Below are 18,644 nucleotides of genomic sequence, written 5' to 3' on the forward strand. Positions count from 1 at the left end.
AACACTGAAAAGAAAGAATCTTGGCCGAAAAGAAATGAAAAAAAAAAAAAAAAAAAGACAGTGAATATAACTCCAGGCATCTCCTTTGGGTTCTTAATTCTGTCTTCATTCTAAGGTCTTCTTTGAATGTAATGAAGGTCCGCCAGTGCATTTAATGCTGTTTCTCTTTTTAACTACTGGAAAATTATTTCAAGATTTATAGCACCTAAACATTCAGTTGTCTTACAAGTTGCATCAAGAGGCATTTAAATAGGGAGTTACCATTGTGATGCAGCAGAAACGAATCGGACTAGTAACCATGAGGTGGCGGGTTCAATCCCTGGCCTCGCTCAGTGGGTTAAGGATCTGGGTTGCTGTAAGCTGTGGTGTAGGTCACAGACGTGGCTCAGATCCTGCGTTGCTGTGGCTGGGGAGTAGGTCGGCAGCTGTAGCTTGGATTCGCTCCTTAGCCTGGGAATCTCCATATGCCACGGATGCAACCGTAAAAAGACAAACACACCGGAAAAAAAAAAAGAAAGATAATAACAGTAGTGTTTTTCAGGGTGGCATGATTATGGGTGATTCTCTTTTCTGTTTTCTAAATGCATATTGTAATCTTACAATATTTATATCATTTATTCTTTTAATCACAAGAAAAAATTATGCTGGAGGAAAAGGCAAAACAAACACATAAGCAGGGCACACAAACAAATACACAGAAACCCACTCACAAATACACACATAGAAACACATGTATTCACAAACACACATACACATACACACACACATACACACACACACACACACACACGCATAAACACACATGAGCTCCAGAATAAGAAACTCTGCTTAGATTCCTGGTTCTACCACCTTATACACATGACCCTGCTCAGTGTCACTTTTAAAAAATCTGTATAATGGGCATAACACCTGCTGTGCCTGTCTCTGGGGGTTTACCGTGGGGCTGGATTCCCACTAGGCGAGTAAAACGCTGTGCAGACGGTGGGAGCAGCCTCTGTGAATTGTCACCTCTGCACTTGCTCCCGCAGCCTGGGACACAGTGACATGGGCGGTAAAGGTGATCATTTGGAACACGTCCACTTGCCAAGAATAAACGTGCAGTGAAATCAGCCCAACCAGCTCGTAATCTGTAGCCACCCGGGCAGGCGGAGAGGGAGGATGTGGGACTCCAGGTTCTGGCCTCGGCATCCGAGAAATCTGTGTGTCCCAGAGGAGGGTGAGCCACCTGGCTCTTCTCATTTGAAACACCGCAGAACCTCACATGCCCAGAGGGGCGCGGTGAGCGTCACGTGACCACCACGGCCCCACCCCCACCCAAGCAATGTTGGAAGTGCGCATGAGCGTGCCTGGGAGCCATGACAACGCAGCGCGTTTGGGAAGAGCCATGGAAAAGCAGAAAGGAATGTTGTGTTATTGAACACCCGCTCCCAGGCGTTTGTACACAACACGCGGTTTACAGCAGCCACACGGCTGCCCTAGACTTGAACGTGGCAGGAAGAACAGAGGGCCACCAGCCCCATTTTACGGAGGCAAAAAATGAATGCTTGCGATTGGGTCACTTGTCTGCGCTCCTACACGTTAGGGAGCGATTCCCTGGGGTTTTGAAAACCAGTCTTCACTCCAGACCCAAGATGGCTCCAGTCAGGGAGATGGGGCCAGAAGGTTGTAGGGCCTGGGAGGGTCATCTCTGTGGAGGGGCTAAGCCCTGGTTAGGAGCTCAGCTTTAGGAGAGAACTAGCCTGAGAGTCGAGGTTTGGCACTTACCCGTCTCAGCTGTGTGACCTCGGCCAGGCCACTCACCTCTCAGCCTCAGTCTCTCCATCTGTACAATGGGGCAATACAGCTCCTTACAGGAATACTGTGTGTGAGTCTAGACCAGCCAGCGCCTGTGAAGTGCTCAGGACAGCGCCTGGCTCCATGTCAACAGCAGCCTTCAGCCACCAGTGTTACTCTGTCACTTGTCCAGGACTCACAGCTGCTCATTTAGAGTTTATTAAATGACTAACCAGAGCGTGGCACTTTCCTGGCAGTGCCTTCCCAAACAAGCTGACAGTTTATCAGTCGGAGCTGAGATGGGCGGAGGCTTGGGGAATCCACACACCAGCATGTGTTTATCGCTTGTGCTGCTCTGAGCTTCTGTTCCACGAAGCGGCTCCCACAAGAGCCTTAGGGAATGAAGGAAGGCAGAAGGCGAGGGCACCAGTTAGCCTGGCTGCGTCACATAGCGGCAAATCCAGGAGAAAACTGGCCCTTGGGGGGCTCCCTGACGGAGGATGGAAAGGCAGGCACTAGGAGATGATGACAGGAACTAACCTTTGCACTGGGCCCAGCCGTGCCCCCCAAATTGCCCCTGACATTTTTACAACCACCCACAGAGGAGGTGCTGCTGTTATCCCATTTCACAGATGGAGAAAGTGAGGTTTGGAGTTCCTGTTGCGGCTCAGCAAGCCCAACTAGTACGCACGAGGTTGCAGGTTTGATCCCTGGCCTTGCTCAGTGGGTTAAGGGTCTGGTGTCGCCATGAGCTGTGGTGTAGGTCGCAGACGCGACTTGGATCCCATGTTGCTGTGGCTGTGGTGCAAGCTGGCAGCTACAGCTCCAATTCAACCCCTATCCTGGGAACTTCCATATGCCGCGGGTGTGGCCCTAAAAAGACAAAAAAAAAAAAAAAGAGAAAGAAAGCGGGGCTTCGCGAAGAGGTGAAAAGGGGGAAGAGGTACCTTTCCCAAGGATTCACAGCTATAATGGGAGGACTTGAATTCTTCTGGAACCTGACCTTTTAAGCCTTGTGCCAAATTGTGTCTCTTTAGCCCTCCATAGGTGACAAGATATGTTCCCCGTTGACCTGATTTGCCTCACCGTTTGCTATGGATTGAATTGTGGTCCCTCCTCCCTACCCCCTGCAAATGCATATACTGAGGTCCTAACCCCCCCCACCCCACCCCAGAAGCCCAGCATAAGGCCTTATTTGGAAAGAGGGTCATGGAAGATGAAATTAGTGGAGTTTCCATGTGGCAGGGTGAGCCTTCATCCTATATGACTGATGTCTTTATAAGAAGAGAAAATTTGGAGGCACACGGACCGCCACGTGAAAATGAAGGCAGAGAGAGGGGGTGATGCTTCTGCGAGCCAAGGACCGCTGAAGGTGGCCAGCAAACCCCCTGCAGCCCGGGGAGAGGCCTGGAACAGATTCTCCCTAACGAGCCTCAGAAGGAGCTAGCGCTGTTCACACCTCGATTCTGACCTCTGGCTTCTAGAACTGGAAGAGAAAAAAATGTCTGTTGTTGAAAGCCGCTCAGTTTGGGGCCCTCTGTTCCCAGACGGAGGAAGCGGAAACACAGCTGTTCCACGAAGCAGGGTCAGTTGTGCCTCGTTTGTAGGTGAGGAAAAGGAGGCTCAGCGAAATGAAGTCTTCGAGACCAGGCAGCCAAGACGTGGGAGGCTAAGAAACCCAGCGTGTTTGTTTCCTGTTCCGATGCCTGTCGCCTCTGAGTGGAGCTGCCCCCGCATGTTATAACACGCCTGGTATTGGCACAGTGCTTAGCAGTTTTCAAGGCTTCAACACCCATGGTCTCAGTTGATGGCACAATAACCATGGCATCCTTTGTGCTACCAGGGGACGGGCAGCAGTCCCATTTTCGGCGGAGGAAAGGGGTGTTCAGGGAGGAGGATGGATTCCAGAAGGTGAAAGTAGAGGCAGCGTCCGCAGCGTGCTTTCCTGCCAGGATTCGACCTTTGTTCCTGCGTTCTCTGATTTAAATGTACGTCCTAGTGTTCAAATGATCCTGAGCTGCAGAACAGCTATTTATCCCTCTTATCTGGTGGAGTGAAAAGGCCAGAGTCGTGGTGAACCCATCAGGGCAGATTCCTTGGAAAATATTTGAAAACGTCTCCTCTGATGCCGTTTTGCAAATAAGTTGTAGAGAGCAATTTCTCCATTGCCTGGGAAGGCAGACAGAAGCAAGCAGACATTTCTGTTTCCAGCTTTTGGAAAACAGCAGCATCTTGTCTGGGTCTTTTAAAAACACAGCCAAGAGCAGCCTGTGCTGACTCTTTCCCTGGCTTTCAAGGAAATCCAGTTCTGTGAAATGTTTTCAGCCAGATGACAGGCGTGAAGGCGAGACCCAACGTTTCCTTCCTAATAGTCGTGAGTTCAGAGCTGAGCTTCCATATTTCCAGTGAAGTGCGCCCAGCTGTGAATAAACCCAGTCTTGCCACACGCCACGGCCTCTGGTGGAGACGGATTTGTCTGGGGAAGACCTGGGTGGCAGAGGCTGCACCAGGCTGGTGGAAGCACCTGGCCTGAGGCCCAGGCAACCTTCTGCCTGGAGCATCCTGTGTTGTCCTTGTTGGGTATCTTACCTAAGAGTCCTTGGCTCCAAAGCCCTCGCCTCCTTGGGGGACACATTTGCAATGAGCTGTAAGAACAGCCAGCCAACTCTCTCCGCCCAGCTTTGGGTTCAGCACTTTTTAATTCTTCCCAACAGATGGAAGGTACCTTTACCTTCTCTGTTTTCCCAGGTAACTGTCCATGAACATGTCAGGAAAGGCAGCAAATTCATGGGACCTGAAGATGGGAGTGCCTCATCTTGGGGGGCTGGAGTCATGGCAAGTTTGGGGGGTGCTGGGATGTTTTTGCAGGGGAGCCAGCTCTGTCCCTGAGTATTGGCAGGTGGGCAGGGATTTTGCAGGAGGACAAGGACGTGGGAAGGCCATGTGGAGTGGAGGTAAGAATGGGGATGGAGGGAGCGAGGCAGCAGAGACCGTGGTTTCTGAAGAACCACCATGGTCCAGTGAGGTGGGAGTGATGGGTATAGCTGCACAGTTGCTGGGGGTTCTACCTACCCTGCCGCCTCCTGGTGCTTTGCCTTCTTGGCCTCCCCATCACTCTGTGTTCAGCCTGATGCATCTTTTATTCTGGGCTCAGATGCACCAAGCTCCACACCTCTCTCTAGGCCTTGGCCCTGGGCTGTGGCATGCGCCTGGGTCATAACCCCCACCAGCCCTCCTCCTCCAGGGCTCCCTTCCCACTTGTGCAACTGTTTGGCTGCTCCTTGGGTGCAGACTCAGCTCTTCTCCCTTTTCACAGCCCAGCCTCTGTTAAGCATTTGTCAAAGGGATGACATGTTCATTTCTCATTGCTGTGTGACACACGACCACCAGCTTAGTATCTGAACACAACACAGATGTGCTCTTTTACAGTCCTGCAGGTCGGAAGCTTGACACGGGTCTCTCGGGCTTAAAATCAAGGGGACCACATGACTGGTTCCTTCTGGCGGCTCCAGCTTCCTTGCTCTCAAAGACCACCTGCATTCCTTGGCTTGCGGCCCCGCATCCGGTCCCCTTTTCTCCTCTCCTTCCTTGATCACATCTCCTCCTGCGACTCTGGCCCTCCTGACTCCCTATAGGGACTCTCATATTACATCAGCCGCACCCAAACAGTCCAGCGTAATCCCCTCCTCTTAAAGTCCTGAATGTAATCACATTGGCAAAGTCCCTTTTGCCATATAAGGTAACACATTCAAAGACCTCGGGGACTAGGACAGGGTTATCTTGAGGGGGCTGTTATCCAGATGAATAGGCTGACCCAGAGGTCCAACTCAGCCTGCTCTGTCCAACAGCTAGAGCAGGGTGAGGGCAGGTGCATGGCAGGGCTTGGGGCATGGTGGTGCTGACATGTTGCTGAAAACACACGTGACCAGGACATGCTGGGAGAATTGCATGGGAACTGGGGATATGTATGTGGCAGGGGGCTTAGGATGAACCAATAAATTTAGGATTCCACTTGAAAGAAAGGGAGATATGCAAGAAGAAAGGGAGAGAGGGAGGAAAAAAGAGACAGAAAGCAAACAGCAGTTGCTTCTGCAGTCTCAGTTTCCTCCTCTGCACCCTGGGAGAAGGGAACAGGCTGAATGTGTGGTTTTATAAGGCCTTGCAGCTAGAATATCAGTCAGGACTGAGGCCAGGGACCTGACTTCCCAACCTGTACCTCTCCCAGAAGGTATAGTAAAAGGAATGGATGTGTGTATATGTATAACTGAATCACCCTGCTGTACAGCAGAAATTCACATAACATTGTAAATCAGTGATACTTTGATAACATTTTAATTTTTTAAATTATTTTTTAAAAATTTGGGGAGTTCCTGTTGTGGCACAGCAGAAATGAATCCGACTAGGAGCCATGAGGTTGCAGGTTCGATCCCTGGCCTCACTCAGTGGGTTAAGGATCCGGCGTTGCCATGAGCTGTGGTGTAGATCGCAGACGTGGCTTGGATCTATTGTTGCTGTGGCTCTGGCGTAGGCTGGCAGTTGTAGCTCCAGGTAGACCCCTAGCCTGGGAACCTCCATATGCTGCAGGTGCAGCCCTAAAAGGACAAAAGACAAAAAAAAAAAAAAAAAAAAAAGGCACGCCCACAGCATGTTGAAGTTCCTGGGCCAGAGATCAAACGCACACCACAGCATCAGTTTGAGCCACTGCAGTGACAATGCCGGATCTTAACCTGCGCACCACAAAGGCACTCCAAAGTTTTCAAAAGTGAAAAAACTGAAAAAAGACCCCTTATCTCAACCCTTATCTCAATCCTTTTCTCTCTCTCCGTTTCTCTGTATATGTGTATGTATATAATTTATTGAGATACAATTTGCATACCATACAGTTCACCCATTTAAAGTGCACAGTGCTCCTGGGCATATATCCAGACAAAAATTTCATTGAAAATGATAATGCATCCATATGTTCCCCGCAGCTCTATTCACAATAGTCAAGACATGGAAACAACCTAAATACCCATTGACGGATGAATGGATTAGGAAGATGTGGTACATATATACAATGGAATACTACACAACCATAAAAAAGGACAAAATAATGCCATTTGCAGCAACATAGATGGAACTAGAAACTCTCATACTGAGTGAAGTTAGAAAGAGAAAGACAGACACATATCACTTATATGTGGAGTTTAAAATTTGGCACAAATGATCTGTCTACAAAACAGAAAAGATCATGGACATGGAGGACAGACTTGTGTTTGCCGGGGGGAGGGGGAGGGAGTGGGATGGACTGGGAGTGTGGGGTTCGTAGGGGAAAACTCTTGCATCTGGAGGGATGGGCAGTGAGATCCTGTGGTATAGCACAGGGTACTCTATATACAGTCACTTGTGATAGAACATGATGGAGGATAATGTGAGAAAAAAGAATGTGTATATATTATATATGTATGGCTGGGTCACTTTGCTGTACAGCAGAAATTGACAGAACACAGTAAATCAATCATAATAAAAAACAAAAATAAAATGCACAGTGCTTTTTAGTGCATTCACAGAGTCGTACCATGGTCACTGTCATTAATTTTAGAACATTTTTAGCTCTCTAAACAGAAATGCCCCCCTGCCCTAGGCAACCCCTAACCTGTTTTCTAGACAGCCCTTGTCTACACCCCTGGTCCTCCTGGCTCTTCGCCAGGTCTTTGTTCGTCTTGGTTCCAAATGGGAGGCTTCTGCTGGCCGTCAGCCTGTGCGCCCCACACCTTCTCTTCCTGACCCTCGGCCTTCAAACTTCTGCCCTCATCATTCCACTGAAAGGCTTTCTGAAAGGTCACGAATGACTCCCGGGCCAAATTCAAAGGCTTTCCTCTTGTGTACTTCCTGATGTGTCAGCAGTAGCTGACACTGCTGCCTGATTAACTGGTCCTGGTGGTCCTTTTACCGCTACCCTGCCTGGGGTCGATGCCTAGCTTTGCCTGCTGTGGGGAGGGCGGGGCTCGCCAGGGGTCTGGCCTTACTTATCCTCTTCCTTCTGTGGCAGAGAAGTTCATGATGGCCTGAATGCCAGCTTCACCACACCCCAGCTGTGCGAATTTGGACAGCTGACCATCCCTTGATTGACTGGTTGATTGATTTTTAATTTATGTTGTTGAAGTATAGTTGATTCACAGTGTTGTGTTAATTTCTGCTTACAGCAAAGTGATTCAGTGATAGGTATATTCAGTGATATACATATATATGTACTTATGTATATATATATGCATATACATACATATACATATATAATGCATCTATATATACACACATACACATTCTTTTTCATACTTCATCTGTTTAGAGGTCCATTTTCCTTATTTGCATTGCAAGGGCAGTAACTGTACCTCCCCTCCCCCCCAATAACCCCCACTTGGTGGGGATTAAATGCGTTGATTCATGGGAAGTGCTTGCTGGGAGAACTACTGAGCACATACAAACATGCTACACTCAGAGTTTGCTAATAGGATTATTCTGCTCCTTTTGTTCAATGAGTTTGTTCATAGCCTTTTTCTTCTCAGTAATTTCTACGCAGCAGACTTCTCTGGGGTTCAAATTTCCATGAAATTCAATTATAATTAGGGTCTTTGGGTGAGCAGAACTTCCCCAGAGCCTCGCGTTTGTGACTTGTAAGATGGGGATAATAATACCCAGATCTTAGGGTTGTTGGAACACTTAAATAAGTTGATACATGCAAAACACTTGGAACAATGCCTGGCATATAGCACATCCTCTAGAAATGTCAGCGGTAGCAGCAGCAGCAGCAGTAATTATCTAGCCTTCTCTCACTTCCACGTGCTGGTGGGTTTGAATGGCCTGAGACATCGCCACTTTCGAGTTCTACCATCACCTTAAAGCACACTCTCTTCTAAGCTCATCGGTGTTTTCGCAGTAGCTTCTGTCACCACTCGCTAAAATCTCACTGCTGGCCACCCCAGTCCTGGTCTCCCAAATTGCAAGATCATTGGTCATCTTGCTTCTCCTTTGTATTTTATACCCAATTGCCATCCTTCCCAGTGACTCTGATTCGCTCATTCTCTCCCATCCCACTGCCCCCACTTTTGTCTGGGGCTTAACCTACCCAGACCTGAAAATCTGTGTGACCTCCTGGCTGCACTCGGTCCATCTTCCAAGCCAGCATGCACATGATACAACACACACTGTCTGCTTCTGGCTGACGCTTCTAAAGCATTCTCCCTAGCCCCCAACTGTGCCTCAGTAGGAGCCTCTACTTTTTTTTTTAAGTCTCCACCAGCCAGTCGCCACCTGCCATGGTTAAGTTGGACTCCTCAAGTTTCTCCTTGAGCTGCTGCCACTTAGTTTTGGTTTGGGTATCTGGTTCAGGTGCTTGGCCTCATCCTTTCTTACCTTCCCAGGCTGGTGTTAGAATTGAAGCCTGTATCTTTTTTAAAACTGACAGTCACACCCCCACCCAGCCTCATCTCTTGAGTCATCCCACCCTCCTTGTCACTGGTTCAACATTAACCTCTCTTTTATCAAGTCAGCCTCTGGCTCTGGGGTGGATAAAGGTCCCTTATCAAGCTCAGCATCACATTATTTTTCCTTCATTCGTTCATTTAGGCAGATCTATCTCTGTGAGGGTTTTGTGCTGACATAGAAGGAAAGACATGTGTATAATTAAGCCACAGCTATTAACATGAAAGGAAACATGGGGGGGACACATAATGAGGGACTGGAGCACTTAAATAAGTGACTGCATTTGGGTAGGGAACCTCACTACAGCCAAGGCCAAGAGAGATACAAGCAAGAGCAGGATTAACGTAATTTACTGAAAGGCAATCGTGCCGGATTGCTGGGGAGGTGCATTTTTTTTTTCCTACCTTCAAACAGAAGGATGACATCACCTCTTAGATCAGGTCCAGCAGAATTTTTGCACGGCTGGGAACATTCTTCCATCTCTGCACAGTCTAATATGGTATCCACTGGCCATATGTGGCTTGTGAGCACTTGGAATGTGGCTACTATAACCAAGGAATTGAAATTTTAATTTGACTTAATCCTAACTAAATCAAATTGAAATAGCTGCAGGTAGCTGATGGTCCCATCATTGGAAAATGTCATCCTAGACTTTTATGTAAACAATGTTGTAAAATCTCTTTAATAGAAGATTTAAAAACTGCCGCTATCTCCCTGCAGCCCTGTATCCATTTGCCAGGGCTGCCATAACAAAATACCACAGACTGGGAGGCTTAAGTAAAAAATGTATTTTCTCATGATCCTCGAGGCTGGAAATCCAAGATTAAGGTGTCAGCAGGGTTGACTTCACTCTGGGGCTTCTCTCCTGGGCTTGCAGATGGCCATCTTTTTACTGTGTCCTTACTGGTCTTTACAGAAACATCCCTGGTGTGTCTCTGTGTCCTAGTCTCATCTTCATATAAGGACACCAGTCGGATTGGGTCAAGGTTTATCCAAAGGCCTCATTTTAATTTAATTATTTCTTTAAAGTCCCTACCTCTAAATACAGTCATATTCTGTGGTACCGGGGAGATTAGGACTTCAGCATATGAAGGGGAACAGAGTTTAGCTCAGAACAGATTGCTCTGTGTATTATTATTATTATTATTATTGCTTTTGGGGCCACATGTGTGGCATATGGATATTCCCAAGCTAGTGGTCATCAGAGCTGCACCTGCTGGCCTACACCACAGCCATAGCAATGCGGGATCTGAGCCATGTCTGCAACCTATACCACAGCTCTCAGCAACGCTGGATCCTTAACCCACTGAGCAAGGCCAGGGATTGAACCTGCATCCTCATGGATGCTAGTCAGATTTGTTTCTGGGGAGCCATGATGGGAACTCCAGGTAAAGGCATTTTTGACCAGAGGCCAGAGTTATACAGTCCAGATGTGTATCTTTTTAGCACTTCTGAGAATTGGGACTTGAAATCACGTCCTGTTCCTTAGGCCACTTTCTCTAATAGCAGTCCCCTCACCAGCAGTCAGCTCACACTCTTCTGCCTGGTAGTGAAAGTCCCAAGGTTTGACTCCATTGACCTAACCAGCCTTATTTCCTCTTCTCCTTTATTCCTGTTTCTCTGCTTTGTTCAGACTTGTCTACCCCACATACTCCATACTCACGCCTGCTTCTGTGATTACATTCACATTGTCCCTTCTGCTGGTAATATTTTGGTTTTTTTTTTTTTAAACCCCAAATTTATATCCTTCCAATTTCAACCAAGACCCACCTCATTCTAAAACCATCTCTGAACCTTCATCCTTTCTTTCTTTTTTTTTTTTTTTTTGCTTTTTTTTTATCTAGGGCCGTTCCCACCGCATGTGGAGGTTTTTTGTTTTTTGTTTTGTTTGTTTTTGCTTTATCCAGGGCCGCTCCCAAGGCATATGGAGGTTCCCAGGCCAGGGGTCCAATCGGAGCTGTAGCTGCCAGCCTATGCAGAGCCACAGCAACGCGGGATCCGAGCCGCGTCTGCAACCTACACCACAGCTCACGGCAACGCCGGATCCTTTCACCCACTGAGCAAGGCCAGGGATCGAACCTGCAACTTCATGGTTCCTAGTCAGATTCGTTAACCACTGTGCCACGACGGGAACTCCCCTTCATCCTTTCTTAATGTCATTCTCTCTTGTTTCCAAATCCAGTTGCACTTGACACCAACACCCCATGATTGAAAACCAAGTTATTATCTAATTACTTCATAGGTTTTAGTATTATCTCAGGTATGAAATCATAAACACAAGGATCAAAGAACAGTGATCTATCCCTTCTGTAGATTGACATCCTAACAGAATACGAGCACATAGTAGGGGCTTAATAATGTTACCACTGCTTGGTTGACAGGTGTAGGTATTTTTCATCACCTTCTCACCTCTGAACTGTTTTTTCAACTTTATATGCAGCTGCACATTTAATATCTGGAGCCAAACCAGAAGTTGCATCATCCCATCCACTCTGTGTATTAAATTTATAATAAAATCAGATAGATGGCCAAAAAGGAACCCTAATCATCTCTGATATGATTAAATCTTCTGGGTTGAGTTCTCAGAGAGCCCAAGAAAATTTTCTTTTAATCCCATGGGCTTTCTATTCCATAGATGAAATTAGAGAGCCAGCCTGAGAGGCAATTCTGTGAAATCATTTACTCAAGGGGAGGGGTGAACATCATTATAGTTTTCTTCAGAGGTTTGCAAGGAATAAGCATGCTCTGTTCCCTTCAAGCCCAGAGGGGTGGTGCAGGCTTGACAAATAGCTGAGTTTGGCTCAACCACAGATCTAACATGATGTCTGTAAATACTGCAGGAAAGAACCAACAGAAAGTCGGTGGGTGTTACTGATGAGAGGCTGTGGAGGCTTTTGTTGGCAAACAGGCAGCAGCCATCTTTCTCCCCTCGGTGAATGACCAGCCCACTCTAGAGACCTATAGTTACTTTGTTTTCCTGGTGATTTTCTTAAGCAATATGGCTTCTTTTAAAGTGGCAGGTCTCATCTAGGGACTTTTTGCCCCTCCCCCATTCCACCTTGCAGGGACATGTGACAATATCTGGAAACATTTTTTCTTGTTATAGCTGGTGGTGCAGGGTGCTACTGCATCTACTGGGTGGAGACGAGATGCTGCTGAACACCCTACAGTGCATAGGGCAGCCCCTCTACTCCCACCCAACAAAGGGTGAGTCAATCAAAATGTCAGCCATGATCAAGCTGTCTTATAGCTTGTTTTAGTATATATAGCTTGTTCTATTCATTCATTCAACAAATATTTGTTGGTAAATTTCAAAAGCATCCGAGTAGTTATCTTTCTGCGGGTTGGTAGATTCATTAATTCACTCATGCAATGCATATTTATTGAGCATCTACTTCATGCCAGGTATTGGGGTCCTTAAGAGCATAGTCAAGGTCTTTCCTCACCTGGGGTTAACATTCTAGTTGAAGGGAGACAAGTGTCAGAATCAGCAGAGAAATGAATAAGATAATTTTAACCAGTGATAAATACAGTGGCGAGTCCTAGACGGGATAAAGGGAGAGAGATGACCCAGGCAAGGGGGATGTGCCAGATGCTACTTTCAGGAGGGGGATTTGGGAAGACCTTTCTGTGTAGGTCACACTGAAGCTGAGACATGAATGAGGAGAAGGAAGCAGCTCTGTGAAAAATCTGGGGGAGAAATGTTGAAACTAGAGGGAGCAACTGTTTCAAAAGCTGAGGCAGGAAAAGCTGGGTGGGTCCAAGGACCAGAGACAGTTGGATGCTGCTGAAGCTTGGATGGAGGAGGTGAGGCTGATGAGAAGGGAAGGAATCAAGACTGGGCAGGGCCATCCAGGCCTAGGAAAGGAATTTAACTGTATTTCAGGAGCAGTGGGAAGCTATTGGAACATTTTAAGCAGGGTGGACTTGATCTCTCGTAGGTAGCGATAAGTTCACTCGGGCATCTGGGCAGAGAATACCCCATGGAGGGGCACAATGGAAGTGAGGGGCCAGCCAGGAACTCCTTATAGGAGGAGTCCAGCTTACACTGCATGTGTGGAGGTGAAAGGAAGTGTGTGAACTTGGGAAGCCTTCAGCATCAAGTTCCTGGACTTGCTTGCCGATGATCCCTAACTCAGTCAACCAAGGCTGCCAGCCTTGGCTTTTCCATCTCTAGTCAGTGCAGATCCTGCAGCCTCAGTTAAGCCAGGCCTGACCTAGCTCCAGCACACATGAAGTTCCACTTTCCCCGGCTGCCTTACCTCTACCAGTGGTGCCTGGTCAGACCCCTTTAATAAAAGGTGAGCTGAGTTCCACACCCCTTCCCTTCCCATTTCTTATTTGGACTGAGATCTCTGAATATCAGACATCTGCAGTTGGAGCCTGGGACCCTGACTAACAATTTTTATTTCTTCCCTGCTGGGTAATACCCTTGGGACCAGAATGTGGCATCTCCTGACCTTGAGCTTTGAGTGCCCTCCCGCGGGCCTCAGAGCAAAATCCAAATTTCCATCTGGTCCCTACTGACCTATTCAGGCTCTGTTTGTGCCAGCCCCTCCTTTGCTCACAATCCAGAGATTTTTACCCAGTCATCTGTTCCTTGAACTCACCAAGATCTATCTTTCCTCAGCCCTTTGCTTTTGAGGGTCTTTCCACCGTGCACGCTCTTCTTCCCATTGTTTGCCTCTTTCATGTTCCAACTCAAATAACACCTAGCCTTCCTTCTCAAAAGCCACTCTATAGTATGCATTCTCAGTGGGAGAATATCACCCCCAAATGGGTAAAAATTGGTTCATAGAGGATTTAAATATTACTCTTTAAGTGTATATAAGGCATAAACACACATATGGGACATAAACAGATAGATGATCGCTAAGTAGGTAGATAGAGGGTATATCTATGGTGCTAAAATTTCATAGAGGAGGTTGATTAAGGAAAAAGATGTCTAGGAGTAACCTGGTAGCTCAGTGGCTTAAGGATCTGGTGTTGTCACTGCTGTGGCTTGGGCTGCTGCTTTGGTGCGGGTTTGATCCCTGGCCCAGGAACTTCTGTATGCCATGGGGGAAACTAAAAGAAAAAAAAGCAACAAAAAGTATAAAAAGGTTCCTTAAAGGCCAGTAATGAAAAAACAGTTGAAAAACACTGCTCTGTGGAAATTGTCTCCACCTTCCACTTTCTCACCAAAGTGAGAAAGTGCCATTTAACTCCTCCCAGGAACTTATGGCAGAGAACACCCCACTTATTTTTGTTCACTTCAGTATTTTCTGCCCCTTCTCACCCCTCTGGAAGGGAGCTCCTTGAAACTCAGAGATCTTGGCCATCTATTTGCCACTGTATCCCCAACACCTGTACCGTGTTGGGCATGTAGTATTTATTTCATCCATACAGGGTGATTCATTTGCACTGTAAACAAAGAATGATTTCAAATGCTAGAACAAGGACCCACTGGACCCCCACACCCATCTTCAATTTCAATCCTCCCTTAAATGCTACCTGATTTGCTAGGGTCCCTTTTGGGCACTGAATTTAAGCCCCCTTCTTTGCTCCATGGTCAAGTTCATCTCTTAGCCTTCTTTCCTCCCTGACCTCTGAGACCCAGTCACTCTCCAGTCCAGCCCTGCTTAATCCTACTGAGATACCACAGTGAATACCATACGGAAGTCTGATTTATTAAGTCCAAACATTTTCAAGAAAAAGCTCACCATTTTGGAAATGACACAGCAGAAGGAACGTTTGAATATCTGATTTGACTGAGAAATAAACTGAATGATGGCAAAAGTATTGCAGTAGAAAAAAGACTGGAAGGAAGCAAACCAAAATGGTCACAATGTTACCTGTGTCCGGAAATGTGGACTTGGCAGTTTATTTTCTCCTTATGCTTTTGGCTAATTTGGGAGTTTTCTATTGTAAGCATGTATTTCTTTACCATAAGAAGCAAGGGGTTTTGGTGGTTGGGTTACTAAAGTATCATTGATGATACTGTAGTGTCATAGAGGCATATACACACCCGATCCATGGATCCAGGAGCATGCCTATTTGATTATATAGTGACTCCCACAAGGCTTTTTCAGGGGCAGGGATTTCTGTGCCTAGGAAAGCCATCGGATTTTGGCCAACCTAGCCCATTAGACAATTAGCACCAGCTTTCTTGCCAGGTTAACAGCTACAATCTGTTCCACAGGATTTTGTATTTGTTTTTCAAAGGTGTCTGTGACTCCCCAAAATACAAAACGTATTTGGACTGTAAGGCACTCACCTGTACAAAATGCAAAAAACAACCAAGCAAATGAAAAACACATGCCCACACCTTTTACAATATTTTTCAGGGGCTTCATGGCTCCCTGAAGCCAAGGTCATGACATCCTGACCTAGGAAGGTTACTTAGTGAAATGCCTCTTGAAACCTAGGCCACATTTCTTCATTTTCTCCTCACAGGTAGCTACTATGATGGGGTTCCCAAACGTCCCAAAGTTCCCTTGTCCTGAAGAATTTTCTAGACCCTACCTCCTCTTAGTACATCTCCCCTGAACCCATATAGCCGGTTCACACATCAATATCCTTAACAGTGACATGATTTTTTTTGGATCAAGGAATACTTTCAAATACTAGAACCTTTGGCTGATCAGTTAATAGAAAGACTCATTCAAACACTGGACCCAACAATTCATCAATAATTACAGTGCCCATCATGGTAGCCCACAACATCCAAGCATCTTTGGGCTTCACACACAAATCAGTTCAGCTCTGAGCCACTGTCTGCCCTGACCTTGATCTCATATACCTACAAGGTGATGGTATAATTGATGCCGCAACCATGTACACGCTCTCTCATAACTAAGGTGAATTGTATACGCTCACCAAAATTTGGTGACCTACCCAAGAACGAGTTCACAGCACAAATGGCCTGGTGAGGCATGTGGTTTGAGAACCATCACGGAAATTGAAGTATTTCTTATATCCAAAGCACTCTGTACTATAGAACCTTTAGGTCTCTTATTTCAATCAAACCAACCTGAGGAAAAAAAAATCACTTAATAAAAGATGGGATCTGGCTGCCCAAACCTACCTTGATTAAAAAAGAAGAGGTAGGAAAACACCATTCTTACCTCCTCCAGGGCCCATAGGGAGTCCACCACGGGCTTGACCTTCTTCTGGTTGTAGAGCCCAATGAGTTTGTCCACCACTCCTCGAATGAGGCCAGCCCGGCCCTGTTTGAAGAGTAGGTTTAGAAGGGAAAACCCAGCGATGACTTTGTTCTCTTCATATAGCTTGATGGGGTTCACCTTCTCCACCTGCCACCACTGAAAGGACAGAAGGTGTGGGTTACAAGGAGTCAAGACCAGGCTATGTTCACAGTGTTGCGGGGAGATGGGGGCTACACTGGGGTGGGTTCCAGCCGGCCAGGAGGTAGCTCTTGCTGGTGTATTTCCACAAGGGTCTGGCTAGGCACTCCTGTGACTGCACAATGACTCTTCTAAGGAGAGCTCAGGATCCAGGTGCAGAAGAGCCCTTTCTGAAAACTACTCCTAGGCCCATGTGTGATTGGAATGTTAAGTCACGTGGTTGGGATCATCAGCTCTGCAGCTGCATCCTGGCCCTATATTTCCCTCCCTTTGACTCTCTGGGCTTCCTTCTTCTCGGTGACATGCAGTGTCAGGATGCTGCCTCCAGGGTTTCCTGGAAGGATTTAGTGTAAAGCACGTGACTCACTGGAAGGTGGTGGTGGTGATGGGGCTGGTGCAGGGGGCAGAGGAGTTTACCAAGCATGGTGAGGACCTGATGGGAGTGATGGCTGCTTGGGGGAGCAGCTTTCCTCAGGGCAGGGGGTAACAGCAAGGCTGGAGAGGTGGGTTGGATGCAGCAGACAAGGAAGAGTAAGGAAGCATAGCATGGGTAGAAGGAACAGCATGGTGGAGCAATGAAGCCATGGTGCTGGGGGTAAGTCAGTGGCTCTCAACTGGGGGAAGTTTTACCCTCCATGGGACATTAGGTAATGTCTGGGGATGTTTTTTTGTTGTGATGACTGAAGAGGGGGAGTCAACTGGCATCTAGTGGGAAGAAGCATGGGATGATGCTAAACACCCTATAATGCACAGGACAGTCCCTTGAAACAGGATGAACCAGCCCCAAATGTCACTAGCTCTAAAGTCCTAAATGGGATCCCCACACCTGTAAAGTACGGCCAACTACAGAAATGGTTATCCAACTTCTTTTTTCTCATTTGTGTTTCCTTTGGTGCCAGTCAGAATTTGGAAATTCCAAGTTCCAGCTTCGAGAGGGTTCTAAGAGATTAAAATGTTTTAAGAGTTTAATATAAAAGGCAAAGAGGAATGTGACTGACACTTGGGAACACTGATAATATTTATGTTATCAGTGGGTTGCCTTTACACCCTGCCTCCTTCCAGGATTGAGGAAACTCAAAAAAATAAAATTTCTTGATTTTTTTAAAAAATGGGGAAATCAGATTGTTGGGAAACAAGTGTGAGAAAGACAGGTTAAAAATAGGGATAAAGGTTCATGCACAACATTTCCTACCAAAATAAACTCCCCAAGAGCATGGGATCCAGCTGTCAGAAAGCCATGTATTTGGCCATGGGCTATTTGCCACAAAAGCCAAGGCAGACAAATGCTTAATAACTTGGTTCACAGTGTATCTGCAAAGCTTCCACAAGTGTTTATGAAATGAATGTTTGCTGAATCTATAGTTGCTCCACAGTTGTGGATAAGTGAGTTCTACCAAATACCTGGTTTTGAATCCCACTTGCCAGCTGTGCAACTTGAGGCAAATTACTTAACCACTCTGTGTTCAGTTTCCTTATTGTACCCTCATAGAGTCATAAACACACATGGAAGTTAATGTGTCGATACATACAAAGAACTATCTGGCACATAGTAAGTACTCTTTCAATATGAACTACTTTCATCCCTTAAGTTGGAATGGGTGTTTTGGATGGAGCGAGAGTTCTAGATTTGGAGTCAGCCTGCTCTCTAAATGTTGACTGCATGTGCCGTCATCCTCATCGTTAGGATCTAAAAGCAAATGGCGTGTGAACACAAGCTCTCAAAGGGTTTTAAAGGAGGACAACACGAAGAGAGCTGAGTGAGAATTTTCTGTATGACTCCAAATGTACCTTTAACATCTAAGCTGTTCTCCAATATTCTAGAAAAGTCCCTTTCTAGAACCTTCCAGAACAAAGCCATCATTCCACTCCTCAGTGGGCCCTACCTATGCAAATACAATAAAGCTTAACTTATACTAGATAACATTTAACAACACTGACCCACTGATATTGAACCCGGCCTCTGAAAGGGAACAGTCTTCATTTTTGACCTCCAACTACAAAGCATTCTGGAAGTCAGCATCCTTGCTTTGGGTGGGAGACTCTTCCCTCCATCCTGGCTGTGTT

At 46.6% G+C, this 18,644-nt stretch overlaps 1 protein-coding gene across 1 annotated transcript in view; it reads right to left on the reverse strand.

Moving 5' to 3' along the window:
• VAT1L (vesicle amine transport 1 like) overlaps positions 1–18,644 on the reverse strand; it is a 160,180-nt gene that overhangs the window by 59,013 nt on the left and 82,523 nt on the right. The window contains exon 7 of the mRNA XM_047792222.1: positions 16,344–16,538. Coding sequence (XP_047648178.1) covers positions 16,344–16,538 — 195 coding nt within the window. The remainder of the gene's footprint in view (positions 1–16,343; positions 16,539–18,644) is intronic.

The sequence above is a fragment of the Phacochoerus africanus genome, chromosome 8 (genome assembly GCF_016906955.1).
Source record: "Phacochoerus africanus isolate WHEZ1 chromosome 8, ROS_Pafr_v1, whole genome shotgun sequence".
Lineage (NCBI taxonomy): Eukaryota > Metazoa > Chordata > Mammalia > Artiodactyla > Suidae > Phacochoerus > Phacochoerus africanus.